At 44.8% G+C, this 27,578-nt stretch overlaps 1 protein-coding gene and 1 pseudogene across 2 annotated transcripts in view; both read left to right on the top strand.

Annotated features, from left to right (window-relative positions):
• Rab39a (RAB39A, member RAS oncogene family) overlaps positions 1–27,578 on the top strand; it is a 64,972-nt gene that overhangs the window by 23,115 nt on the left and 14,279 nt on the right. Inside the window, exon 1 of one of the 2 annotated variants that reach the window (XM_051156455.1) lies at positions 25,924–26,283. The exons of the other annotated variant lie outside the window; for it this stretch is intronic. Within the exon in view, the coding sequence (XP_051012412.1) occupies positions 26,057–26,283 (227 nt within the window). The 5' untranslated portion in view covers positions 25,924–26,056. Of the gene's footprint in view, positions 1–25,923; positions 26,284–27,578 lie in introns of those variants that run through there. 2 annotated transcript variants of the gene reach the window in all.
• Positions 15,763–16,648, top strand: LOC127198478 (60S ribosomal protein L6-like; annotated as a pseudogene).

Raw genomic sequence — 27,578 nt, 5'->3', positions numbered from 1 at the left:
AAGTCCAAGACCCCAGCCAAGTTGGGTCTCCCCTCAGTGATACCTCATAAATGTGTCTTCTAGATTATTCCAAATCCAGTCAGGTTGACAGTGAAGATGAACCTTTACCATCTGTATCAAGACATCTTATGGTGTACCATTAATATGCCTGATCTTTATCTTTTGTATCAGTTAATAAATTAATAACAAAATAAAAGTAAAAGACCACTTAGACTTTTAATCTAGAACCAAGGTATTATAAAAAGTTGGGTTTTTTTTAATTAATGAGAACTTTTAAAATATCTACATCTAATGCTATATTAAAGACCTCTTTTTCAATGCCTTATTTTGGAAGTCTGATTTGTAACATCCTATAAAATGCATATATTGCAAGTACCACTGAGGCTTCCAGAGATAAACAGCTCTTTTATTCTAGATGAGTTTCCTGATCCTAACTCCTTTAGGGTTCTAAGAATCCTTGTCGATGCCAACCTTTCTTCGATTCGAGTGCCCAAAATATACAGGGCACCAAACAACTGGAAATGTCAGAATTGTTTGTCACTCGGCAGAGTCAATCAATAGCCCTCTGTGCTTAGATGACAACTCTAGGGATCTCACACTGTTACAATCAGCTTAGTACAAAATGATCAAACCTCCGTTAACCAGATATTGGTTCCGTGTAAACATAGTGCACTCTCCGATTCCAGATGTGATCTGTGATGTTCAAGCCATGAATTCAAGGCACTTTTGCTTAATTCTCTCCTCTACAAACATTTTTAGAATACTTACTATACTAAGAGTTCCATGCCATGTGACAAAAAGGACAGAAAAATGAAGCATATTTATTTCATCCTTCAATTATTTACAGTTTAACACACACACACACACACACACACACACACATAGTGTGTATAGGACCAAATGATCACCTGTCTGACGGTTGGTGGTACATGCCTTTACTCCTAGCACATGGGTGGTGGATTTGCCAGGCAGGCAGATCTCTGAGTTTGAGGACAGCCTGGTTACAGAGCGAGTGAGTGAGTGAGTGAGTGAGTGAGTGAGTGAGTGAGTGAGTTCCAGAACGGCCAGGACTACACAGAGAAACCCCATCTCGAAAAGCAAGCAAGCAAACAAACAAACCCCAAAACAGAAACAATCAAAAGACCGAACGATCTTGCTATTTAAAGAGGGAAGACACTAGAAAATGAATTTCCTCTCATTAGTCGTCACTGTCACCCAGCCCCACTTCACCCCTTCTTGTTCTCCATAGTTCTAAAAGGCTTCTCTTCACCTCTTCCCCAGATGTGGGCTGAACACCTCTCCCTAAGGGCATACAACTTTTGAAATAAACAGACACAGACAAAATAGTAACCAAAAAATAAAGTCTAATGATGCACATTGTAAGAGGATGCTGTGGTGACGCTTAATACTTTACATGCTAAGCTAAAAACGTAATAAAACAATTTATTGGGGCCTGGGGAGATGGCTCAGAGCTTAAGAGCACTGCTTGATCTTCCAAAGGTCCTGAGTTCAATTCCCAGCACCCACATGGTGGCTCACGACCATCTATCTATAATGAGATCCAATTCCCTCTTCTGGTGTGCATTAAGACAGAGCACTCATATACATAAAATATACAAATAAATCTTTAAGACAAAGAACAATAAAAAAAAAATCATTGCTTACATTTTGTTCTTATAAAGTCTTCATTGCTCGTTGATTAACTGAAGTTATCCATGACAACTTACATAAGTAATTTTTAAAATTTTCTGTAATAGGCCCCAGACCGCCATGTTAAAGGCACCAAGGCACCACTTTGACCTTAGAGCCCAGCATGTAGACCCCCAAAACCTGTCAAAATACCATGCTAGTCCATAGTCCCGGCAAAGTCCCCAAATGTTTTTTGTTTTTTGGTTTTTTTTTTTTTTTTTTGCTTCTGTAGCTAACAGAAGTATGTCTACCCAGATGTGGCTTTTGTACATAAGAGGCCAGAATAGTAAAAGTTTGTAGCTACAGATTTAAGGAGATTCCCCATGCAGCCTGCCGGCTGGTGAATAAAGACTTTCTGATCATTTTAAGAGTCTATGTGTGCGTGCCCGCTTGTAATCCCAGCACTCAAGGAGGAAGAGTTTGAGGCCAGCCAGGACTACAAAGTGAGTCCAGAACAGCTAAAGTTACACAAAGAAACCCTGTCTTGGAAAAGAAAAAGAAAAAAAAGTGTTTTGAAGGATTTACCTCGCAACGGTTTATTTATTTTTATTTTATGTGTATGGGTGTTTTCCCTGCATGTGTGTCTGTGTACTGCATGCATGCAATGCCTGCACAGGCCAGGAGGGGGCATCAGATACTCTGCAACTGGAGTTACACAGGGTTGTTAGCAACCATGTGGTGCTGGGAATTGAATCCTAGGTCTTCTGAAAGTGCCCTTAACCAGGGAGCCATCTCTCCATTCCCACGTGGATAATTTTACAGGACACATAAGCTCTCTCTTCTACTGTACGCTTTCTTCTGGAAAGATGCTTGGGGGCTGGAGATGGATCTAGAAGTTAAGAATATACTGCTTTTAGCGCCGGGCGTGGTGGTGCACGCCCTTAATCCCAGCACTCGGGAGGCAGAGGCAGGCGGATTGCTGTGAGCTCGAGGCCAGCCTGGTCTACAAAGCGAGTCCAGGACAGCCAAGGCTATACAGAGAAACCCTGTCTCAAAAAACAAAACAAAACAAAAAACCATAACGCTCTTGCGGAGGAGTCAAGTTTGGGCCCCAGCACCCATGTCCAGTGGGCTCACAAATGCCTAGAACTCAAACTCCATAGGATTGAATGCCCTCTTCTGGCCTTTGCTGGTAAACACATATACACATAATTAGAAATATAATTTTTAAGAGAACATTTATTCCACCAGATACTTACAGGCTTTTTAAAAAATCATACTTCAATCATTAAACAATGCAGTGTCCAAGCAGACATCCCACTGAACTATTGCTTCCACATTTAAAATGTCACCCTAGGAGCTGGAGATGTCTCCGCGCTTAGGAGCAATTGTTAATCTTGGTTTGGGTCCCAGCACTAACATGGCATCTTTTTTTTTTTTTTTTTTTTCCCGAGACAGGGTTTCTCTGTGTAGCCTTGGCTGTCCTGGATTCACTTTCTAGACCAGGCTGGCCTCGAAGTTACAGAGATCCGCCTGCCTCTGCCTCCCAGGCGCTGGGATTGGAGGCGTGGGCAACCACCGCCCGGCTAACATAGCATCTTAAAACCACCCATGACTCCAGTTTCCAGAGCTCCTACACCCTCATCTGGCCTCCAAGGGCACTAGGCACACATGTAGCGCACTTATTAAGAACATGCAGGGGTAATGCTCATATACATGAAACATTTTAATTAAAAACAACAACAACAACAACTTACTGTGGCTAGTACTTAAGTACTTGAATACAGTGTTTGCCTCTTTCACATTTGTGACAAGTCCAAGCTGCCATTCTGTTTGGGGGGCATTTCCTGGTATGGTGGCTTAAATGAGATTGGCCTCCACATATGTTTGAATACTTGGTCCCCAGTCGGTGGAAATGTTTGTGAAGGAGTAGGAGGTGTGGCCTGGTACGTCACTGCGGGCAGAGGAGGGGTGGGGGGGGGTGAGGTTTCAAAAGGTTCACGCCAGGCCCAGTGTTCCCTCTCTGCCTTCTGTTTGCAGATCAGGATGTGAGGCCTCAGCTGTTCTTTTTTTTTTTTTTTTTTTTTTTTTTTTTTGGTTTTTTCGAGACAGGGTTTCTCTGTGTAGCCTTGGCCATCCTGGACTCACTTTGTAGACCAGGCTGGCCTCGAACTCACAGCAGTCCGCCTGCCTCTGCCTCCCGAGTGCTGGGATTAAAGGCGTGCGCCACCACGCCCGGCTATCCTCAGCTGTTCTTTACATCGTGCCTTCGGCCTGCCTTTATGGACGCTAGCCCTCCGAAATCATGAACAGAGAGGCCTAAATGCTTTCTCTTGTAAGTTGCCTTGGTCGTGGTGTTATCAGAGCAATAGAAAAGCGAGTGATGCCTGGTGGGCTAGAAGCGCATCAGAAAGGGGATTATAGAGCACTTAGGCCGTGGCAGCTCCCTTCTACACCAATGCTCAACTAAACGCTATTCAAGAATAAAGTACAGAAAGCAAAGTAGATGCAGTGCTCACGTGTGAAGTCTTTCTTAAAACTGTTTAAATTAGCCGGGCGTGGTGGCGCACACCTTTAATCCCAGCACTTGGGAGGCAGGGCAGGTGGATCGCTATGAGTTCGAGGCCAGCCTGGTCTACAAAGCAAGTCTAGGACAGCCAAGGCTACACAGAGAAACCCTGTCTCGGAAAAAAACAAAAACATTGTTTAAATTATTTTTAAAGTACAGATGAGAAAGGAACAGTTTGCATACATGTAGTATGTAATATTCAAATCTGGACCACTAAGAACATCTGCTAGCAGTGTCCTCTAGGCATTAAATGACACCACCATTTTTTTTTTTTTTTGAGATGTATTCTTTCTTTCTTCCCAGGTATTCAAAGAATGCAACAGACATTATTTTAACTTTTTAAAGATCTCAAAAATAGATTAGGCTACTACCATTTTCTCCCACAAATTCAAAGAATTTATGTTCCAATAATAGAATCAAACTAGGACATCCTTCTCGGGCTAGAAGGATGACTCGGTGGGCTAGAGTGCTTGCCAGACTACCACAAAGACCAGAGTTCAAATCCTAGTGCCTTCAAAGTAAGCTGTGTGTGGACCTGGGCCAGAGTGTAACTCCAACATGGCAAGAAGAAGGCAGTGACAGGAAGATTGCTGGGACTTTCTGGCTATCAGCCTAGCCAAAGGAACCACACAAAAGCCCAGTTGCCCATGCAAGGACTCCAGAATCCAGTCCTCTCCTCTGGGTTGTGTTGTTGGCCACAGAATTGAGGGGCCTCATAGGCTGCTGCCGTTGTTTGTTTGTTTATTTGTTTTGAGACAGGGTTTCTCTGTCCTGGATTTGCTTTGTAGACCACGCTATCCTCGCTTTCACAGAGATCTGCCTGTCTCTGCCTCCCAGAGTGCTGGAATTACAGGTGTGCACCATCACCACCTGGCAAGGCTGCTGCCCTTGCAGTGATTAGAAAGAGGCCAACAGAGCCATGATGCAAGCTTTTGCCTCTTCTTCCAGTGATCATTCTAGACCTGTACTGTACCATTAACAGGAGATTTGCATTCCATACATTACTAATGGAGGTGACATCTGCCGTGTGGCTTCCAATGCATGATGGTATTGCACAGCAAAAGCCATGCAAGGCCAGTGGATGCCTGGCCCAGAAGCCTGAATGAATTATAAACTGCTTAGCGTTGCTGAAGTTGAGGGGAACTTCTGTGACAATATGGAAAAGGTTCTTGACTTCTTTACACTCCATTGTTGTGATAAAAATACAATGAATTCAGGTCTGGAACCCAGGAACCCAGAGACTGGTTGCTGCCCACTTTTAAGCCGGGCCTTCCCATACCAATAAAGCAGTCACAGCAATTCCACAGATGGCCCCTTATTGAGAGTCAGCCCATCGCTCTTTAATAGTCTCAAGTGATTCTAGACTGTGTCAAGTTAACAACTGGAACTAAGCATAGCCATAACATTTGAAGAGCTGCCATTGGTAGGTGCAGCAGATGCAGGATTTGAAGGGCCTGGGCATTTGGTGGTTACGTGTGAAGAGGAATTCTGAAGAGATGTGTTAAAAAGGGAGGGTTGGCAGAAGCCCGCCCAGGGGGGCAGAAACAACCGACCCACACCTCTCACTGCTTGAGAGATGGGAGTGACAGGGGAGCAGAGTGGTGCAAATTCTGTGGAGAGAGATGGAACTGGTGATGTGCATTGGAGGGCCTTATCTGGGTCTGTGGCCCTGCTGCAACCAGGAGCCCTGTCTGTGCTCTGTGCTGACACCAGAAACCATGTGAAAGCCCATGAGCCATGCTCTCTCTGATTGTAAAAAACAAATGAGCTACTTTGGCAGAATGACTGAAGATGAACAGCTGAGAAAGAGGACATGGAAGACTTCTGTGACAACCCCTACCCCCACCCCAATCTCCCCTCCAAAGTAGTAACAGCTAAACAGGAACCCATCAAAGAGAATCTTTTTTAAAATATTTTGTTCATTTATTTTATGTATGAGTGCTCTATCCGCACATATACCTGTATACCAGAAGAGGGCATAAGATTCCAGTACAGATGGTTGTGATGCACCATGTGGGGAAGAGAACTCTTAAAAACTTTGATAGGGCTGGAGAGATGGCTCAGAGGTTAAGAGCACTATCCACTCTTCCAGAGGTCCTGAGTTCAATTCCCAGCAACCACATGGTGGCTCCCAACTATCTGTAATATACATGCAGATAGAGCATTGTATACATAATATAAATAAATAAATCTTTGCCAGGCTGTGGTGGCACATGCCTTTAATCTCAGCACTCAGAAGGCAGAGGCAGGTGGATCACTGTGAGTTCAAGGTCAGCCTAGTCTACAAAGTTAGTCCAGGACAGCCAAGGCTACAAAGAGAAACCCTGTCTCAAAAAACAAAACAAAACAAAACTTTGATAGGATGCAGAAGTGTAGCTCTCCACAATAGATGGCTTCCAGGGGGCATGAGACAGGAAAGACTCAGCTCTATTTAAGGGGCAGGCCACTGAGAGTTTAAACACACTCCAGTGAGTATATAGAGAACACTAATTGGACTTTTGGTTTGGGGGATAGGGGGAGGATACAAGGGTGGGGGCTGGACAGGGAAGGACTGGGAAGGGAAGGCAATAAGGGTTATAATGTGAAATCCCCAAAGAATCAATAAAAATATTAACTTGGGGGGGGTCAAAGAAAGAGAAGATTGGATATAGATTAGACAGTCCCGTGTCAGTCATGTCTGAGACTTTTGAGTGACATCAAAGGGACCAAAGCCCAAGTCGTTTTCTGATTGTTTAGGAGTGTGGTCAAACTTTGGACACTCTAGTCTTCAAGAAATAACTGTTGTGTTTTGTTAAACCTAGAGACACCAAAAGTGCTCTGCCATCTACTGCCACACCGTTGACACCCTGTGAGCCCCCTTATGAACTGCTTCTGCTGGTGCCTTCCAAACTTTATGAACTCCTCCCAGCCCCCGGTCTAGTCATTTTAAAACTTCCAAAGACCCAGCACTTGGGAGGCAGAGGCAGGCAGATCATTGGGAGTTTGAGACCATCCTGGTGTACAAAGCAAGTCCAGAACAGCCAAAGCTACACAGAGAAACCCTATCTCAAAAAAACAAAACAAAACAAAAAACTTCCAAAGACAACACACAACAGAGACAAAGATTTCTTGTACCACACATTAGCCAAATGTGAACAACATTCTGCATTCCCTTGTTTTGTTTGTTTTTTTATTCTTTATCCCTGATGTGAACTTAATGCCCACACTAAAACTCTGGCAACCACAGGTGCAACAGAAAACGTCGCCATCATCTCTCTCTGAGAGCTGCACACAAAGAGGGCATTTCACCTGCTCAGCCTTTCAGTTGAGACTGAGGTAAAACAGCAGAACCTGTTAATAATGACTGAGAAAGAAGGACGGTCAGCACTAAGATGTAAAATGCAGAACTCTGAGCCCAGCACTCAGGAAGCAGAAGCAGGCAGACCCCTGTGAGTTTGAGGCTAGCTACATGGAGAAACCCTGTCTTGAGAAACAAACAACAACAAAGCAGAACTTAGAGAGTCCCAGGGGAGCATTCCATCATGGCAGAGGAGGCATGGCGGCAGCAACAGGAGGCTGGCTGGCACATGCATCTCTAACCAAGAAGCAGAGGGAGGAGAATCTCAGTGTTTTACTATAGCAGGGGCTTCTCTCAGCGGCAGCTTCTCTGCGTTTCCTCCAGGAAAGCGTGCGTGCGTGCGTGCGTGCAACCACAGAAGCTAGGAGAAAGAATAAAGTAAATGTTACTCCAGTGCTTTTAAACTTGAGCCTCCAGATCCAATAAATAAACAGACATTTTGTTGTTGTAAGTCACTTAATTTGTGAAACACTGCTATAGCAGACCTAGAAAAATGACTATATTGCAAGCTCAAGGAGGCATGAAAGAAATTTCTGAGGGCACTAGAAATGACTTGTGTCCTGTCCACTTGCTTCATGTCTAATTCTAAAAGTTAAATTAAAAGGAAAATAAAAATATGTAAACATAAAACTTAACTCTGGAGAAATAGAAAAAAATAATAATTTTTAGTGTCCTCATCTTGATTTTGGAGCTTTGGTTTCATATGAGATCCATATATAATAGTCTTACTTTTCCAGACGTTCTCTAAAATGCCCAATGTGGAAATCCCCACAGTGAAAGAAGAGGAGGAGGAGGAGGGAGAATAGCAATCATACCAAAAATGTATGGGAAATCTACCATTTAACTCTGACCTCTGGAGAGGAGGAATGCTTACTAGGAGGAGCTGGGAGGGGGAGTGAGCACTAAGCCGTATGTTGGCACATGAGTGAACCACACAGGCCCATCCACAGTGGATCGCTATCCTCAGTAGCCCAGATATTTTAAAAAATAATTTACTTAGTTTTATTTTATGTGCATTCATGTTTTGCCTGTATGTATGTCTGTGTGACAGTGTCAAATTACCTGGAGCTGGATTTCAGACAGTTACAAGCTGCCACGTATGTGCTGGGAGTTGAACCCAGGTCCTCTATAAAAGCAGACAGTGGGCTTAACCACTAAGCCATCTCTCCAGCCTCTGGGGATCTTTACCGCCGTGAAATACAGTGTTTCTCTCCCATTCTTTTGTGGATTTTCTGCTTGTTTACTGACACAAAGTTTCAGTCTGTAGCCTAGGCTGCTCTGGAAGTCACAGAAGTTCTCTTGCCTCAGCCTCCTATGTGTTGAAAATTTACCTTTCTGGGTTATTTTATTTTTACCAGCCTCAGAGTAGCATCTTGGTCCCCACGTTCATTAGCAATGCATCATCTCAGAGTGGCCGTTCCTGCTGGATGCTGTCCACCCTGAGAGATAATGAATTTATTTTTAGTTTTCTTCTCAGGGCCAACGAATTCTGGGAATGCCTTAATGTAACTTTCTTTGCTAAACTCCTCCTCACCGAGGAGTATGTTCAATACCATCTACTGAAAATGTCAAAGAGGAGAAAAGGCAAAGGGGAAGATGCAGAAGGAAGCTAGTCTCAATTGCCCAGAGTTGTTGCTCATTTGAAAGCTACACTAGACATTTTTACATCACTATGCAAGTACATAAGTGCTTTGAATGTGTTCCAAGCACAAGTAAAAAGAAAAGATGTCTAGAGGGTTCGCGATGTAGTGAAGCATCACTCCGAAGAGCTGCTGTTAGCAGGTAAGCACTTGAAAAACCCTGGGCACACAGCAGCGCATGCTCATAAAGATGATATTTTAAGTTACAAACTCGGACTTATTGAACTACTGACAATTTTGAAAACATTGAAAAACTACAGCAGCACAAAGGCAGATGCTGGGTCATTGTATATCAATCACATACGAATGATCCTTTAATGTTCTGTACAATTATCCTCAGCAGCTCAGCCCACTTGTCAGCAAAAATTAAATGGCAGATCTATATCTATAGTAATATTAGTGCCCACCTTTACCAAACACTATTCAAGACATTTACTAATGCACTGCTGTGTGTTATCATAAATAATTAAAACCAAATAAATCTAGAATGGCTAAATAATTTAAACACTTGTCAAAATAAATCACCTGAGAATATTCTGATGTTTAATGTATTTTATTTTCAGACTTTGATCTACTAGTTTTCTTCTTAGATTAAAAAAAAAAAAACAGTTAAACTTTGAATTCAGATAATGTCATCTTTACTGCCTCATCCATAAAACACACACCATGAGCCAGTGGGATGGCTTAACAGATGAAGGCCCCTCATGCCAAACCTGGTGACCCAAGTTCAATGTCTGGTATCCACCCCAACAAGTTGTTCTCTGACTTGTACAATTTTGTTGTGGCATGGGAATGGGGGCACCCAAGCACGCACACACACACACACACACACACACACACACACACACACACACACGGAGAGAGAGAGAGAGAGAGAGAGAGAGGGAGAACATTGGTTGGAAACCAAATCAAATAAGAACTTAAAAGCCATTTATAAGGAGCTGAGAGGTGGCTCAGTGATTAAGAGAACTAATTGCTCTTCTAGAGGACCCAGGTTCAATTTCTAGCACCCATGTGGTGTCTCACAATCATCTGTAAGATCAATTCTAAGGGATCTGACACTGTTTTCTGAACTCCACAAACATCAGGCATGCACATGTGCACATATATATAGTCAGGAAAAACACTCATATAAAATGAAAATAAATAAATCTTTTGTTAAAAGTTGTTTATGAAACTTGGATTTTCTACAAGTTACAAGCACCCCAAATCAAATGGTAGTCATCTTTTCATAGAACTTATATCTAAATTTTAATTCAATATATCACTCATGAGCTCAAGATGCTAATATGTGTATTTTTTTTCCTTTTTCTAATAGGTCCTGTGGATTGAACCCAGAGCTTTGCACATGCTAAGTGCTCTACCACTGAGTTACACCCCAGCTATTAAATGTATCAGTAAATAAGTATGTATGTGTTCTTAGTATCAACAACTTATTGGGCTGGAGAAATGGCTCATGCCTAAGAGCCTGTCTTAGGGTTTCTATTGCTGCAATGGATGACCATAAAGGGAAGATGGGAAAGAAGGGGTTAATTTGGCTTACCCTTCCATATTGCTGTTCATCACTGAAGGAAGTCAGGACAGGAGCTCAAATGGGGCAGGAACCTGGAAGGAGGAGCTGATGCAGAGGCCTTGGAGGGATGCTGCTTAGTGGCTTGCTTCTCCTGGCTTGCTCAGTCTACTTTCTTATAGAAGCCAGAACCACCAGCGCAGAGGTGACACCTCCCCCACTGACCACTAATTGAGAAAATGCCTTACAGCTGGATCTCATGGAGGCATTTCCTCAGCTGAGGCTCCTTCCTTTCTGATGGCCCTAGCTGTGTCAAGAACCAGCAAATACAGAGCCCAAGCTGCTCTCGCAGAGGGGCTGAGTTTGTTTCCCAGCATCCACACCAGGATGCTCATAACCACTTGTAGTTCTAGCACCAGGGGAATCTGATGCCTTTGGCCTCTGCATTCATGTGCAAAAACTACACACGCAAACTAATTAGAATAATAAAATTATTTTTATTAATTTTTAAAATTGTCATTTACTTTATTATTTAAAAAAAAAAAAACTCTTTTAGCAAACAAAATTATAATGGCAGTTTACAGGCTGGATAGGTGGCCCAGTCTGTAAGTGTTTGGTCAGAAAGCCTGAGGGCCTGTGTTCAGATTCACAACAAACATACAAAAAGCATCCTGGTGCATGTCTGTAATTCTAGCACGGGGTGGCAGAGGTAGGGCAATCTCAATGGCTCAGTGGCTGAGTTTCAGGTTTGGTGAAGGACCCTGTCTCAAAAAGTAAGGTGGGCAGTGGTGATGCACACCTTTAATCCCAGCACTCGGGAGGCAGAGGCAGGTAGATCTCTGAGTTCGAGGCCAGCCTGGTCTACATAATGAGTTCTAGAAGAGCCAGAACTACATAGAGAAAACTGTCTCAAAAAAAAAAAAAAAAAAAAAGTAAGGTAGAGATTAATAGAGGAGGCCACCTGACATCAGACATTAATGTCTGGCCTTCACACAAGCACGTACGGGCATGTGGCCCTGCGCACGTGCGCGCACGCACACACACACACACACATACATACACACACACACATATACACACACATACACACACACAAACTCATACACCAAATACACACAGAATAAAATTAGAAATGTATTAAAGCATATTACAAGATGACTGACAAGCATTAGCTATCAAGTGCTGTAAACAACACGTGGGTTCAATCAGAACCCTGGGCTGGGATGAAAGTGGAAATGGCCCATCTTGGTTACTTTTTAAAAAAGATTTATTTATTTATTTATTTATTATGTATACAGTGCTTTGCCTACATGTACACCTGTAGGCTAGAAGAGGGCATCAGATCACATTACAGATGGTTGTGAACCACCATGTGGTTGCTGGGAATTGAACTCAGGACCTTTGGAAGAGCAGGCAGAGCTCTTAACCACTGAGCCATCTCTCCAGCCCTTGGCTACTTTTTTATTGCTGTGATGAAATACAGTGACCAAAGCCTGCCTGGAATGATACACTTCCTCCAGCAAGTTCACACCTCCTAAACTCCCCAGTGTCACCAGGTGGGGACCAAGTATATTGGATGTCTGAGAAGTTATGTGACATCTCATTCAAAGCGCCTCATCCTTCTCCTGAGATTTAAAGTATTGTTTGTAACAGACAATTAAGCAGAGCCCTCCGCCTAAGAGATCAAGGCAAGAAACAAGGTACGGTTAGATCTGGGGCAGATTGCAAAGTGCCTCAAATTACAGGTCAGAGAACCTGTGCTTCATTCTGCAGACAGTGGCCGCCGGTGGCTTACAAGTTCATACTTTTGTTTTGAGCAGCAAAGAACTAAGAATGTCACCTTGTAGAAGGGCAAGCAGAAAAGGGATTTCAGTGGTGAGCAGGGCCCACTTGCGCTGTGGGAGTAAGAGTACAGAGAACAAGTGAAAGCAAAGGAAGTGTCTACAGAATCTGTAGACCTGGGTAAAGGCTCGGCTAAGACAAGGAAGAGGTGGGAGATGTCAGGGTACAGAGGAAGACGCACAAACTACTCAGACCCTGATCTCACCTAGATATGGATGGTTTATTGAGTGCAACACCCCCAAGACTGACCAAGGTCAGGGACACAGAGTGGACTCTGGAACCAAACTGTGACACTGTGTGATTCTCAGAGTTAGTTTATAAATGCATAAATCCCAACTAGCTCACCTGGGGGCCGTGGGACAGGGTAGTCACCTCTGACTTATACTATTTTTTTTGCTAACTAGACAAAGCCGTTCTAGCTGACCTTTAGTTTGATTGGTCCCAAGCGGAGTTTATAGTTAGGTCCAGCTGCGCTTATGGTTTGGGGAATTTCTAGGAGCAGCAAGGCCATTAAATATGCTGAACGTATACATAGTTTTTGGTCAACCTGAACTTACACAGAGAGCAACAAACTGAGATGGTATGGCTGGTAGGGCTAAGATAAAAAATGGCTATAATTATGCTACCCAAAAAGAGCAGGCCTCAAGAGAAGATAACCTCAATATTAGAATAGTGAGTGTGAGACCTGCAGTATGGATAAGAAAGAGAAAGGACGCGGGGGGGGGGGGGGGGGGGAGGAGGGCAGGAGGAAAGAAGGAAGGGAGGGAGGGAGGGAGGGAGGGAGGGAGGGAAGGAGAATATAGGACACTTATTCTGAAGACTTTGGGAGTAAGTGAGTGAGAAAATGAGGGTGATATTGACAGCCAGGACATGTCAGACTGAAAAGAGCACATTGAATTGAAAGGATATCGCACTTCAAGGAGCATCTAGACCTGCAGGGGGTCCTGTCTAGGATGGTTAAGACATATATAGGAAGAATACTGGAGAGAAAGATCTGGGGTCCTTCTGCCCAGTGTTACAGTTCAGCTGTTAAGTATATGCTAAAAGGTTAGCGTATTAAAGGTTTGGATGTGAGCTGATGGGCCTCTGGCCCAATCAGTGGATAAATCCTTGATAGATTTGAAATCTGGCCACATTACTGTGAGGTGATGGAAAGCCAGAAGGCAGAGCCTACTTGGGAGCAGTAGGTCACTGAAGGTATGTCCTGGAAAGATACTCTGGCCCCTCCCTAGTCCTCGGTGTGTCCTGGTCCCCATTAGGTAAGCATCCTTACTCTGCCAGGCTCCCCCCGTGATAACTCGCAGCTTCACTGTGGCCCCAAGAACAGCACAGTCAGCCGAGGTGGATCGAAGTCTCTGAAACCTGAGCCAGAATTAACCTTTCATTCTTTAGGTTTATATCAGATATTTTGTCACAACGAAGAAAAGTTAAATCATTTACTTATAAACGGTGGCTAAGACAACGAGATTACCATGTCCCCTAAAGATTGTAAATAGAGGGGCTGGAGAGATGGCTCAGTGGTTAAGAGCACTGGCTGCTCTTCCAGAGGACTTGGGTTCAACTCCCAAGTCTTACACCTGTCTGTAACTCCACTTCCAGGGGGACCTGACAAAACACCAATGCACATCAAATAAAATAAATTAATTTTTAAAAAGAATGTAAGCCAGGCATGGTGGCCCATGCCTTTAATCCCAGCACTCAGGAGGCAGAGGCAGGTGGATCTATGTGAGTTTGAGGCCAGCCTAGGCTACAAAAGAGTCCAGGACAGCAGAGCTGTTACACAGAGAAACCCTGTCTTGGGAGGAAAAATGTAAGTAGAGCAGAACCAACTCTGAGAACATTCCCTGAGTGCAGCCTAAGAAAGAGAAAGGCCATTTTGGAGGCCAAAACATTTAAAGGATGCCAAGGTAGCAGATGGAAGTATGCGACCTGAATGACGGCAGTCTGTGATTTTAACAATTATTTATTTATGTGTGGCGGTCAGAAGATAACTTGCAGGAGTCTGTTCTTTCCTTCCGTCATGTGTGTCCCAGGAATCTAACTCAGGTTGCCAGGCATTGGCAGCAAATACCTCTACCCAGCGAGCCACCTCACAGACCCAGGATATTTAAATAATAATGAAAAGGCGGAGAGTGGCATCTTTCTCTGTGATTAACGGAGACAAGGCCTGAAACCTGAGTTGCTCCCACCTCAGCCCGCTAAGAGCTGAGTCTACATGTGCGTACAATGATGAGTGCTTTTGTAGCGGAAGCCTGCCAATAGAAACATAATACATTAGGAGAGTTAGGTAAGTGTTCAGGTGTATTCTAATTAAGCACATTTAGCTCATCAAAGTGAGATGAAGGCAGCCGAGCCCGGCGTGGTGACACACGCCTTGGGAGGCAGAGGCAGGCAGATCACTGTGAATTCGAGGCCAGCCTGGTCTGCAAAGTGAGTCCAGGACAGCCAAGGATACACAGACTAACCCTGTCTTGAAAAGAACCAAACAAATTGATTAATGTTGTATAGGTAGGTTAATGAAACTCTGACCTTGGACTCTTATGGACAGCAAAGGAAGGCAGACATAGAATCACCAAAGAAAAGACGGATGTGGTGGCGCACGCCTTTAATCCCAGCACTCGGGAGGCAAAGGCAGAGGCAGGTTGATCGCTGTGAGTTCAAGGCCAGCCTGGTCTACAAAATGAGTCCAGGACAGCCAAGGCTAACACAGAGAAACCCTGTCTCAAAAAACCAAAACAAACAAACAAACAAGAATCACCAAAGACAATAGAGCACAAAAGGCAGATGTGATGCTTACACAGTGATCCCCACACACTCGGAGGCTGAGGAAGGACTAATGTGAGTTCGAGGCCAGTCTAAACCACATAAGAAGATCTTGTCTAAACACTCCCCTAAAATATGCACATTAATTAATTTTTAAAATTATTAAATCATCATCATTAATCATACTATGCCCATTTTATACAAAAACACTAAGTTTGATAGCTTTTATAAATTGTGCAATGTGCCACATAGTTAATAAATAATCATTTCAAGCCTAGACTTGGTTGGACTTTGTGTTGAGATGCCTCTGAGCCACCTTGATGGAAACGCAATAGCAAGGTGTTAAAAATATCTGTCACTAATAAACAATGTCTTAGTATCTGTTAATAGTAACTTGACTTTTTAAAATTAATTTTCAAGATTACTCACAGGCCGGAAGCCGGGACCTTAGTCCTCTTTCCCGTCTTGCAAGATGGCAGGTGGAAAAGCTGAGAAGCCTGACACAGAGGAGAAGAAGCCCGCGGCCAAGAAGGCTGGTGGTGGTGATGCTGCTGCCGCTGGCACCCCGCCTGCTCATTGCAGCCAAGAAAGGTGACCCTAAGGTTAAAAAGCCCAAGAAGTGGAAGCCCCATTGCAGCCGGACCCCTGTCCTGGTTAGAGAAGTTGGCAGGAGATCCCGATCTGCAACGTATCCAGAAAGGCTTTGTACAAAAGGAAACACTCAGCGGCAAAGTCAAGGTTTAAAAGAAGAAGAAAAAGGAGAAAGTTCTTCCAACTGTCACAAAAGGAGTCTGTGGTGACTAGAATGGTGGAATCTGGGTGGTGAAAACTTAGAAAATGTCTAGGTATCCCACTGAAGACGTGCCTCGGAAGCTGCTGAGGCACGGCAAAAAGCCCTTCCTTCAGTCAGCACGTGAGAAAGCTGCGTGCCAGCATCACTCCTGGGACTGTCCCTGACCCGATCATCTTCACTGGGCGCCACAGGGGCAAGAGAGTGGTTTTCCTGAAGCAGCTGGGCAGTGGCTTCCTACTTCTGCCCTCAACAGTGTTCCTCAGCACAGAAACACACCAGAAGCTTGTCATCTCCAGCTCTACAAAAGTTGTTATCAGTGAGGTTTAAATCCCCAAACACCTGACTGACGCTTACTTCAAGAAGTAGCAGCTGCGCAAGCCCAGGCACCAGAAGGGCGAGCTCTTTGACACAGGAGAAATATGACATTACAGAGCAGTGCAAGGCTGATGAGAAAACTGTGGACTTGAGATTTGCTGAAGAGCAAAGCTGTTCCTCAACTACAGGGCTACCTACGATCTCATACTCCCTGACAAAGAGGATGTATCCTCACGAGCTGGTGTTCTAAGTTGCTAAGGACCTAATTAAATGGCTTCCTACCTTTAAAAGTTTTAATTTTCAAACATTATTTTATATATGGAGAAGCAAAGCATGAATTTATCAGTTTATGCCAGTGGCCATTATCACACACTTAGCCAACAGGTCCTGTCCGAAATGTCAGACTGACAGTCAACCTTGGATTCAATCCATTAAACTGTGTGGCCTCCATGTGTATCCAAAGTGCAATAACAAAGCAACAGTTAAATCGCCTGCTTTGTTTCTTTTAGGCAAGTGTTATCCACATTCACACACACACACACACAGGAGCCACACGTGACCCAACAGATTCTCAGTTCATGGGACTGTTTGGTTTGGGTTTTGCTTTTTTCGAGAAAGGGGGTCTTCTGTATAGACTTGGCTGTCCTGGAACTCTGTAGACCAGGATAGTCTCGAACTCAGAGATTTACATGCCTCTGCCTCCCAAGTGCTGAGATTAAAAGCATGTGCCACTACTGCCCAGCTGTAAGTTACCTTATAGGTCTGATATTTCTAATATTTAAACCTTAGCTGTCAATGATAATTTCTATATGACATAAAAAATATGTAATCAGGGCAGGAGAGGGGGCTCAGTGGTTAAGAGCACTGACTGCTCTTCCAGAGGACCTAGGTTCGAATTCCCAGATGGCAGCTCATAACCACCTGCTATTCCAGTTTGAGGGGATCCAATGCCCTTTACTGGTCTTCATGAGCATCAGGTACCCATGTAGAACACAAACATATATGTAGGCAAAACATCCACACGTATAAAAAGAAGTAGAAATAAAAGACAGCAATCTGAAATCACTTAATTTTTAGCTTTTTAGGTTACAAAGAAGGAACAGACAAGTTAGAAATAAGAGCTAAGACCTGAGCTACACACAGTGATGCACACCTGTAATCCCAGCACTCAGGGAGGCAAGGCAGAAGCAGGCAGATCTCTGTTAGTTTGAGGCTAGCCTGGTCTACAAAGTGAGTCCAGGACAGAGCTGAGGCCTGAAGAGATGACTCAGTGGTTAAGAGTGCTTGTGCCACAGCCATGAGGAGCAGAGGTCATATCCCAGCACCCATTTAATCAGCCAGGAACCCTATAAACAAATACCTGTGTCTTAGTTAAAGTTTTATGGCTGTGAAGAGACACCATGACCACGGCAACTCTTATAAATGAAACATTTAATTGGGGCTGGCTTATAGTTCAGAGGTTTAGTCATGTTGAGAAGCATGGCAGCACGCATGGCAGACATGGTGCTAGAGAAAGAGCTGAGAGTTCTACATCTTAATCCCCAGGGCTCAGAAGGAGACTGGGTGCCACGCTGGGTGCAGCTTGAGCACAGGAGACCTCAAAGCCCACCCCTACAGTGACACACTTCCTCTAACAAAGCCATGTCTCTTAATAGTGCCACCCCCTATGACCAACCATTCAAACACATGAGTCTATCGGGGGAACCATTCCTATTCAAACCACCGCTACTCTCTGGCCCCATAGGCTTGTCTCCATAACATAACACAAAACGCATTTAGTCCAACTTTGAAAGTCCCCATAGTCTATCACACTCACAATAATGTTTTAAAAGTCCAAAGGCTCTTCTGAGATTCATGCAATCTCTTTTAACTGTAATCCCCTATCAACTCAATGAAATAAACATTAATACTTCCAACATACAATGTCACAGGATACACATTACCATTCATAGGGAAGGGAGCATAGTGAGGAAATACTGGCCCAAAGCAAGACTGAAAACCACTTGGGCAAGGAAAAAAGCCAAGTAAGATTTATGGCATATATCTGAAAGATGCTCCACCATACAACAAGGACATTTGTTCAACTATGTTCATAACAGCTTTATTTGTAATAGCGAGAATCTGGAAACAACCTAGATGTTCCTCAACCAAAGAATAGATAAAGAAATTATGGTATATTTACACAATGGAATACTACTCAGCTATTAAAAACAAAGAAATCTTGAAATTTGCAGGCAAATGAATGGAACTAGAAACAATCATCCTGAGTGAGGTAACCCAGACCCAGAAAGACATACATGGTATATGCTCACTTATAAGTGGATATTAGCCGTATAATACAGGATAGCACTACAATCCAGAAACCTAAAGAAGCCAAGTAACAAGGAGGACCCCAAGACTTTAAAGATGCCTGAGCCATGGGATACCTGCCTAGGAAAGCTGCTAAACAGGGAGTGGAACCAGCCCAAGAGGAATCCAGCAGTCAACAAAGCTGGATTTGGAGATCTGAAGAGCAGTTTTTTATATTAAGATTTTTATTTTAATTTATTCGCTTTACATACCAATTGTAGTCCCCTCCATCTCCACCTGGTCCCAACCTCCCTCCTTCCCCTCATCCGCAAAAAGGGAGGAAGCCCTCCTCCCCTTACCATCTGACCCCAGCCTATCAAGTCTCATCAGGGCTGCCTGCTTCCTCTTCCTGTGTGCTGTCATGGCCACCCCGCCAGGGGGGAGCAATCAATGAGTGGGCAACAGGGTCCATGTCAGAGGGAGCCTCTACTCCCCATATTATGCTGCTCACATGGAGACTGTGCTGCTTATTGACCACATCTGAGCAAGGGGTTTAGATGCTCTCCTTGCATGGTCCTTGGTTGATGCATTGGTCTCTGTAGGTCCCCTGGACTGAGATTTGTTGGCTCTGTTGTTCTCTTTGTGGAGCTCCTGACACCCCCCCCACACACACACACACAGGTCCTTCTATCCCCCAACTCTTCCATATGTCTCCCTGAGCTCTGCTCCAAAGTTTGGCTGTGAGTCTCATCATCTGCTTTGATCCCCTGCTGGGTGGAGTCTTCAGAGGACCTCTATGGTAAGCTCCCATCCTGTTCCCTCTCTTCAACCACTTCTGGTGTCTATTATAGTTGCCCTTCTGAATTAAGCTTCCTCCCACAGTGATGCACTTCCTACTCCAACAAAGCCACACCTCCCAATAGTGCCACTCCCTACGGGCCAAACATTCAAACACAGGAGTCTATGGGAGCCATACCTATGAAAACCATCAAAAACTGAATCCCCACTTCTGAAGGAGCCAAAGACAGAAGAGTTCCTTGGGTTTGATCATTTCCAACCTAGCTAAGATGAGAACCTCAGCCAGAGATCCTGCCTCAACAGGTTCTTCAGAGTGATTTAAAACATTAAGAATTTTAGATGCACCAGGATAGGAAAGATTTTCTTCAAGGCTGTCAAATATAAATAGCCAAAACACTAAGGATGTAACATTTATGTAATTCCTGATTGTGTCGTGGTTCTTGCTATGGGTAGTTTATTGTATATTTATTTCTTTCAAAAAGTTTGGTTTTTTATAAAAGGCCTAGTGCCCTCTTCTGGCCTCATTGCACACATAAACACATGCACAATGTGTACTCACTTGTGTTCATATACTCACAATTTCTCTCTCTCTCTCTCTCTCTCTCTCTCTCTCTCTCTCTCTCTCTCTCTCTCTCTCACACACACACACACACACACACACACACACACACACCTTTTTGAAGAATAAAAATAAACGGGCCAGAAGTAAAACTACAAATGTCTGCTAGTCTATTTGCCCATAAATGTTAGTCAGAAGTGGTCAAAATTCACTTTTCTCCCAGGTGGTGGCTGTGTTCACCTGTAATCCCAGCACTTGGAGGCAGAGGCAGGTGGATCTCCAAGTTCAAGGCCAGCCTGATCTACAAAGCAAGTTCCAGGACAGCTAGGGCTACATAGAGAAACCTGTCTTGAAAAACAAAACAAACAAACAACATTTTACATTTCTGTTTTGTATTTAAAAAAAGATATAAAAGCACTTTGGTGTACTGTAGTCTTAAGATTTAGAGAAAAACAATGTCCACTTTTGCCAACCGAGGCAGACCTGTCTATGGGACTTGAGATTTGAGGACCTTAAAGAATGGGGTGGGCCACAACCTATCTCTGTAGAAACTTTATTTCAGTTTCAGTGTGCTTTCGTACATGAATGAACAAAAAAAAGCAGTAATCCAAGGAAGGCTGTTTGACTTTAGAAAATTATCATCATAAAAACATGTAAATAAATGCTAGGGAGCACTAGGAAATATTAACAGAGCAGCCCCTTCCCAGAAAATTCCCAGAACAGGCCAATGAAAACACAACTGCCAAGCATGTACCATAGATTATATATGGGAAAGCACAGAAGCATCGCAGAAGGTGACATCCAGGTCCAGAGCACACTGAGGGCAGCACTCACCTATCCTTTCACCAAATTGGGCTTCATAGCTATGATCTGACATCCGAGAAGAATAAACATGTCTTATAAATTAATGTAAATGTTTGTCACAGGAGGCACAAAAGCATGTTCAAGGACAACCCGGGGAACCAAATGCACCTGAGGAGAAAGGTCCTCTGCCTCTTCTCCTGGAGCCTCTCTCACAGTTCCCCAAAGCATTGATGGCCAAGCATCTTTCTTTTGACCGTGTTCTGATGTCTTGCCTCTTTGTATTTTTTTTAAAGCAAGAGCAGCTTGTGCATCAGTAGATAGAGCTCAGTGTTTGGGGCATTCATTCTTATTTGGAGCCATTGGCATCTGAACAGAAGCATGAAAAGGCACAGTAAGTGCAGTGACAGCAGCAAGTACGCTATGCAGCATATTTTGCCACCAGGAATGAGGGTCTGAGCCTTGTTTTTGTTTTTGTTTTTTTGTTTGTTTGTTTGTTTGTTTTTCGAGACAGGGTCTCTCTGTGTTAGCCTTGGCTGTCCTGGACTCACTTTGTAGACCAGGCTGGCCTCGAACTCACAGCGATCCTTTTGTCTCTGCCTCCCGAGCGCTGGGATTAAAGGCGCATGCCACCTCGCCCAGTGAGGGTCTGAGCCTTGTAAGGCATCAGCAATTCCTTCTCTCATTCCTCGTCCTGAGATTTCAGGCAACTGGTTTTGTTTTGTTTTGTCTTTTGGGTTTTTTTTTATTTATTATGTATACAATGTTCTGCCTGCATGTGTGCCTGCCTGCCAGAAAACAGCACCAGATCCCATTATAGATGGTTATGTGGATGCTGGGAATTGAACTCAGGACCTCTGGAAGAGCAGTCAGTGCTCTTACCCTCTGAGCTATCTCTCCATCCCCTTGTCTTTTCTTTTTAGAGTCTGAAAATTTTTATCCTGGTCCCCAGTGGTCTAGTTCTTTATACCATAGAGGGTGGGACAATGGAAGCAGGGAGGAGTGAGCAATAATCTGAAAATTCTGGGAATCTCAATAAGTTCCTCGTGGGTCAAATTTTAAAACTTAAAAGTAAGTACAGTAATAACAGAAGTACTTCAGAGAATAGTTCTCTCCTTTTGTTGTTGTTTTGTTTTGGTTTTTGGTTTATTGTTTTTCCAGACAGGGTTTCTCTGTGTAACCTTGGCTTTCCTGGACTCACTTTGTAGACCAGGCTGGCCTCGAACTCACAGCGATCCTCTTGTCTCTGCCTCTCGAGTGCTGGGATTATTAAAGACATGCAACACCACGCCCAGCCTTAAAAGGTGTTTTTTTAAGGGCAGAATGTGCATGCTTTACAAGTACTTTTCCCTTTGGGTTTAAGGAATTCCAGTGATATAATGAATTTTGCCATTTATAACAGAATTTGCCATTGAAATAAGTGGCATTGGGGAAGGCTCAGTATTGGAGAAAAGCCATTTCTTCCTCATTCCTCTCTCATCAATAACTGATTTTAAACACCTTGTAAAGTAAAATCCTAGGTTTGGAACTAGAGTAAAACTTGACCATACATTCACAGTTAAGAAATTCCAAGCAAACAGCTTCCTTAATGATCATGGCATCCACTGCAATGATTTATACCTTAACCGCTGAGTTATTTAATTTCCAGTGACGGGAAAAGTGAGGTAAGGGAAAAATGAGAGTGATCAATCACCAAGTTCATCGCCCTCAGCAAAACTGTCAGCGCCTTAGTAAAAACTGCGTGCCGTTGATTTACATTTCATCTATGATTGCAAGCACAGTTGGGCACTTCTTCAGCACTTAATGGGGCGTCTGTATTGGTTTATTTGGGAGCAACTCTCTCACAGGTAGGAAAATTCTGTTGACAGAACAAATAACACTCCTGGTGAAGCAGAGACATTCTCTCTCCCTCTCTCCCTCTCTCTCCCTCTCCCTCTCTCTCTCTCTCTCTCTCTCTCTCTCTCTCTCTCTCTCTCTCTCTCAAGATTTAGGCCAGAAGAGCAGAAGAGGGCGCCAGATCACATTATTAGATGGTTGTGAGCCAACATGTGGTTGCTGGGAACTGAACTCGGGACCTCTGGAAGAGCATCAGTGCTCTGCTCTTGTCTCTCCTTTTTAAAGTCGTGCCTACAGCTGGCGTGGTGGCGCATGCCTTTAATCCCAACACTCTGGAGGCAGAGGCAGGTAGATCCCTGTGAGTTCGAGCCAGCCTGGTCTACAATGAGAGGCCAGGACATCCAAGGCTACACAGAGAAACCCTGTCTGGAAAAGAGAAAGAGAGGGAGAGAGGAGAGAGAGAGAGGAGAGAGGGAGAGAGAGAGGGAGAGAGGAGGAGCGAGAGAGAGAGAAGAGAGAGAGAGCGAGGAGAGAGGAGAGAGAGGAGAGAGAGAGAGCGAGATATTGGAGAATTGGCTCAGTGGTTAAGAGCATTATTCTTGGTTCTTATATGGGACCCAGGCTTAATTCCCAGCACCAACTTGGTGACTCACAATCATTTGCAACTCAGTTCCAAGGGATCTGACATCCTTTTCCAACCTCTGTGAGCACCTGGCACATACATGGTGCATATACGTAAGTGAAGGCAGAGGACATATGGTTTGGTATGGGAGTATCTGAAGACCACTGGAGTGGCTGTAGTTGCCAGAAAAAAGGCTGAAGAGATGAAGGGGCGAAGTGGAGAAAAGGAAGAAGAGTTGAAGGTTGAAGATGTTGGGGATCAATAAATGAATGGTGAGTGAAGACGAGGAGACAATGCTTTGTGGGAACCAAGACATAAAGTGATCAACTTGTACAAAAGAAAATCCAGCCAAGCTGGGCATGGTGGTAGAAGTCTTTAGTCTCAGCACTTGGATATGAGTGTGTGTGAGTGTGTGTGTGTGTGTGTGTGTGTGTGTGTACATACATATGGATCTTTCTCACTTTCCCATGACTATGCTCAGCATCTAGGTGAGAAGAAAAAAGAGAAGAAAGACAAGCAGCTGAGGAGATGGCTCTGTAGTTCAGAGCACTGGCTCCCTCTTCCAGAGGACCCAGGTTCAATACCCATCACCCACATGGTAGCTCACACCCTGGTGTAAATCCAATGCTCTCTTCTGGGCCTCTGCCTGCACCAAGCTCCCTAATGTGCACAGAAGTAATGTAGTCAAAACACCCATATTCCTGAAGAGGAGGAGGAGAAAAAGAAAGACAAAATGGTTGCCACTCTTAATGTCTTAGAGGTCATAACTGTCAATTGGTTACCTCTAAATGGAGGGATCCTGAGAGGTCAGAGAGAATGACAGGGTCAGAGGTATGGACGGTGAGGAAGGGGGGTTTGAATTTGATAACTAGGGGGGTCCCGTGCCGAGTTATATGAAGCAATTGTTTCATGAGTGTATGAGGTATTGAAAGTGGATGACGGCTTGTTAAAGATGGACGTGTGGATAAGAAATGAGGACTGATTTCTCTTTTGGACATGTGAAGAGAAGAAGGAACCACCATCGAGAGGGTTCTGAGCAGCTTGGGGGTTGTGAATACTCAATGAGAATGTGTGTGTGTGTCTGTCTGTCTGTCTGTCTGTGGTAGTGCACTCCTTTAATACCAGCACTTGGGAGGCCAAGGCAGGTGGATCTTTGTGAGTTCCAGGCCAGCCTGTTCTACAGCGCTAGTTTCAGGATAGCTGGGGCCACACAAAGAAACCCTGTCTCTAAAAACAAACAAAGACAGAATGAAAGAACTGTTGCAGGAGAGACAAGATACATACTGCATAAAATGAAGATCAGTTAATGGGCCCCCCCCCCAAAGAAGCATGGCAGAGAAAAAGAACGCTTCTCAGAAGGTCACACTTCTTCCTCCAAAACAAGACAGGAAACAAGCGCGAGTGCGATAGTTAGATGTTGCAGAAAAGAATTGGTTGGGAGGGAAAAAAAGATTTTCAATATTGATGATCAAACCTAGGGTTTCACGTATGCTGGGCAAGAATGCTAACACCGAGCTTGCAGTTCTAATCGCAAACTTTGGTTTTCTAAATGCACACCTTAAAGCTGTTGGACTTTGACTTGACTTTTAAAAGCTAAATCGTCCTATAACTCGCTGCGTAGCCGAGGATAATCTTAAACTTCCGATCCTCATGCCCCCACGTGCTAGAATTATAACCATGGGCCATTATATCTGGTTTCTATGGAGCTGGGGACTGAACCCGGGGCTTTATGTTGCTGGGCAACTCTACCAACTAAGCTACATCCTAATCCAGAAGAGACATTTGAATTAGCTATCCCTTGAGGGGAAGGGATGACAGCATAGTAAGGTCTCACCAAAATTTAAATTCTGCTTCGTTTATTAGACCATTGGCCATACGCAAGCGGAAAGCAGCTGTAGACCGAGAATAGTGATGACTTGTATGCGCTTAACATTTCCCCCCAGGCTGGAGGGCCCCAAAGGACCATAGGGCTAGAACTGGGCCTTTCTCTTACTTGTATAATTCGGAACAACAGCAACAGGCAGTCCTTAACAGAAACTATCTGAACTATTTCTTCAACTGTTTCCTTCAGCAGAAAAATCGCATACTGGAATCTTCTGAAAACCCAGACACCACGATCCACGCATTGAAGTTTGTTGGTGCCTGCCCCCCACCCCCCCCCCCCGCCCCGCCTCAGATCAGAGCCCTGTTCTGAGAAGCCCACCCAGACGAGTGAGAGAAAATGACTCTCACTTCCCATTGGCTGACCTTTCTGGAGTGTCGCCCTAGCGTACATTTTCATTGGTTGCTTTTGCTGTCACGTCTTTTCTCCATACCCACTTCCTGGTAAATTTCCAGCAAGAGCTGGATTAGAATGCGGTAAAGTAGTCTGGGGTTCTCCCGATACCCTAGGCAGAAACTCTCGCCCCGCCCCTCCAGTGAGAGATCCCGCCCCTACAGCGTCACTTCCCACCCCTTATAGTTGGGGCCCCGCCCTCATTCCGAGACACCACCGCTGCAAGTTAGATCCTCACCCCCAACTCATGATCACACGGCTACCTGCGGCCCCGCCCTCATCCGCAAGCCCCGCCCCTAGGCGGACAGTTCCACGCCCCTTGCCCACAGTCCCGCCCCTCCCTCCTCAGAGGGCGGCTACCAGGCGGCGGCCGCAGCCGCAGGAAAATGCTGGAAGCGGGCGGGCGCGCGCCTTGGAGGTGCTGAAGGGACAGTTCCTTCGGTAGAACTTGCCCCTGAGCGCGCCGGGTAGGAACGCGATGGAGACTATCTGGATCTACCAGTTTCGCCTCATCGTGATCGGGGACTCCACGGTGGGCAAGTCGTGCCTTCTGCACCGCTTCACCCAGGGCCGCTTCCCAGGGCTGCGTTCCCCCGCCTGCGACCCCACGGTCGGCGTGGACTTCTTCTCGCGCCTGCTGGAGATTGAACCTGGCAAGAGGATCAAGCTGCAGCTCTGGGACACCGCGGGGCAGGAGCGCTTCAGGTAGGGAGGCATCGGCCACCGGCTCTCGAAAGTGCTAGCGCTGGATGCTCACTTCCCCTTCGCCCCTCCCCTTCCAGGGGCGACTTCCTCCTCCGCAGTTTCTTCTTTCTTTAGCTTGGACTTCCTCCACCCCCTTTCTGTCTCCTTTCCCGTCCGAACCGGGGTCGCGCGGTCTTCCCCAGAACTGTCTGCTCCTCTTGCCATTTGGGTCCCGTTGGCTCCATCGCCGCCTTCTCTCCGAGAAACTCGACTTTGCTCGCTGAGCACACACACCCTGACTCAATCACCTTCCTCCTAGCTCCCCATCTCCAGCCTTCTTTCGGGACTGGGCAGCGGGGTGGGGTACGGGCGGGGGGAATACCAAGTAGGGTTCCCTGGTCTGTTATAAACCTTTAGCTCTCAGCAAGCAGAACTCCAGCCGGGCTTACAGCGAGATGCATGCGGTAATGGTTTGACCATCTCTGACAGCTCCGAGTGTGGGCATTAGACAATTCTGGGCCATGACCCTCGGGAATAGGTTCTGGAAAACAACTAAATGCAACATCAGAGTCATGACACAACTGAGGGTGTGTGTGTGTTTGTGTTTAGAAGGTTAAGTTGCCTTTGAAAAAGTTTGTCATCTTTGGTGCTTTGATGTGAAAAAGATAATGAAGGTTGTCTGCAACTTTTCCTTTATTTCATTGGTCGTCTTTTAACGTTCTGGTGCGCTAACAAGAGAAAACGCTTTTCTAAATGGAGAGAGTCTCAAGTAAATAGTCTGACTCTGGATGCTCACTGGGGAACCTGAAAGATTGTGCAAAGACAACTGACGTTACAGAAATAAAAAGCAAATGAAGCTGGATTCCTTGGATAGTTGAGATGAAATCACATTTAAAGTGTATCTCGCTGGGCGTGGTGGTGCACGCCTTTAATCCCAGCACTCTGGAGGCAGAGGCCGGCGGAGCTCTGCAGTTTAGAGCAAACTAAATAAACAAATAAATAATACTTTACTTCCGTTCCTGGATCTGACACCGATTCACTTGATAATAAGGGGTCCGCCTCCCTCTTGGTTGTATGTTTGAGTGTGAGGTAGAGAAATGGTAAGGGCAGCTTTCAGAGAGGTGATAAGGGTCATCGATTTTGTTTAGGATTCCATGAAGACATTTTGATTCCCTTTTCACTCAGCCTCCTTTGATGGAAACAGGTGTGTGTGTGTGTGTGTGTGTGTGTGTGTGTGTGTGTGTGTGTTTAAATGTGTGCTTCATCTGTAAAATGAAGACGTCCTTATGATTTCTAAGATTTCTTGCCATGCAACC

This window comes from Acomys russatus, chromosome 14, assembly GCF_903995435.1.
Source record: "Acomys russatus chromosome 14, mAcoRus1.1, whole genome shotgun sequence".
Lineage (NCBI taxonomy): Eukaryota > Metazoa > Chordata > Mammalia > Rodentia > Muridae > Acomys > Acomys russatus.
Note: the sequence above shows the minus strand (reverse complement) of the source record. Positions and strands in the feature narration are given on the sequence as shown.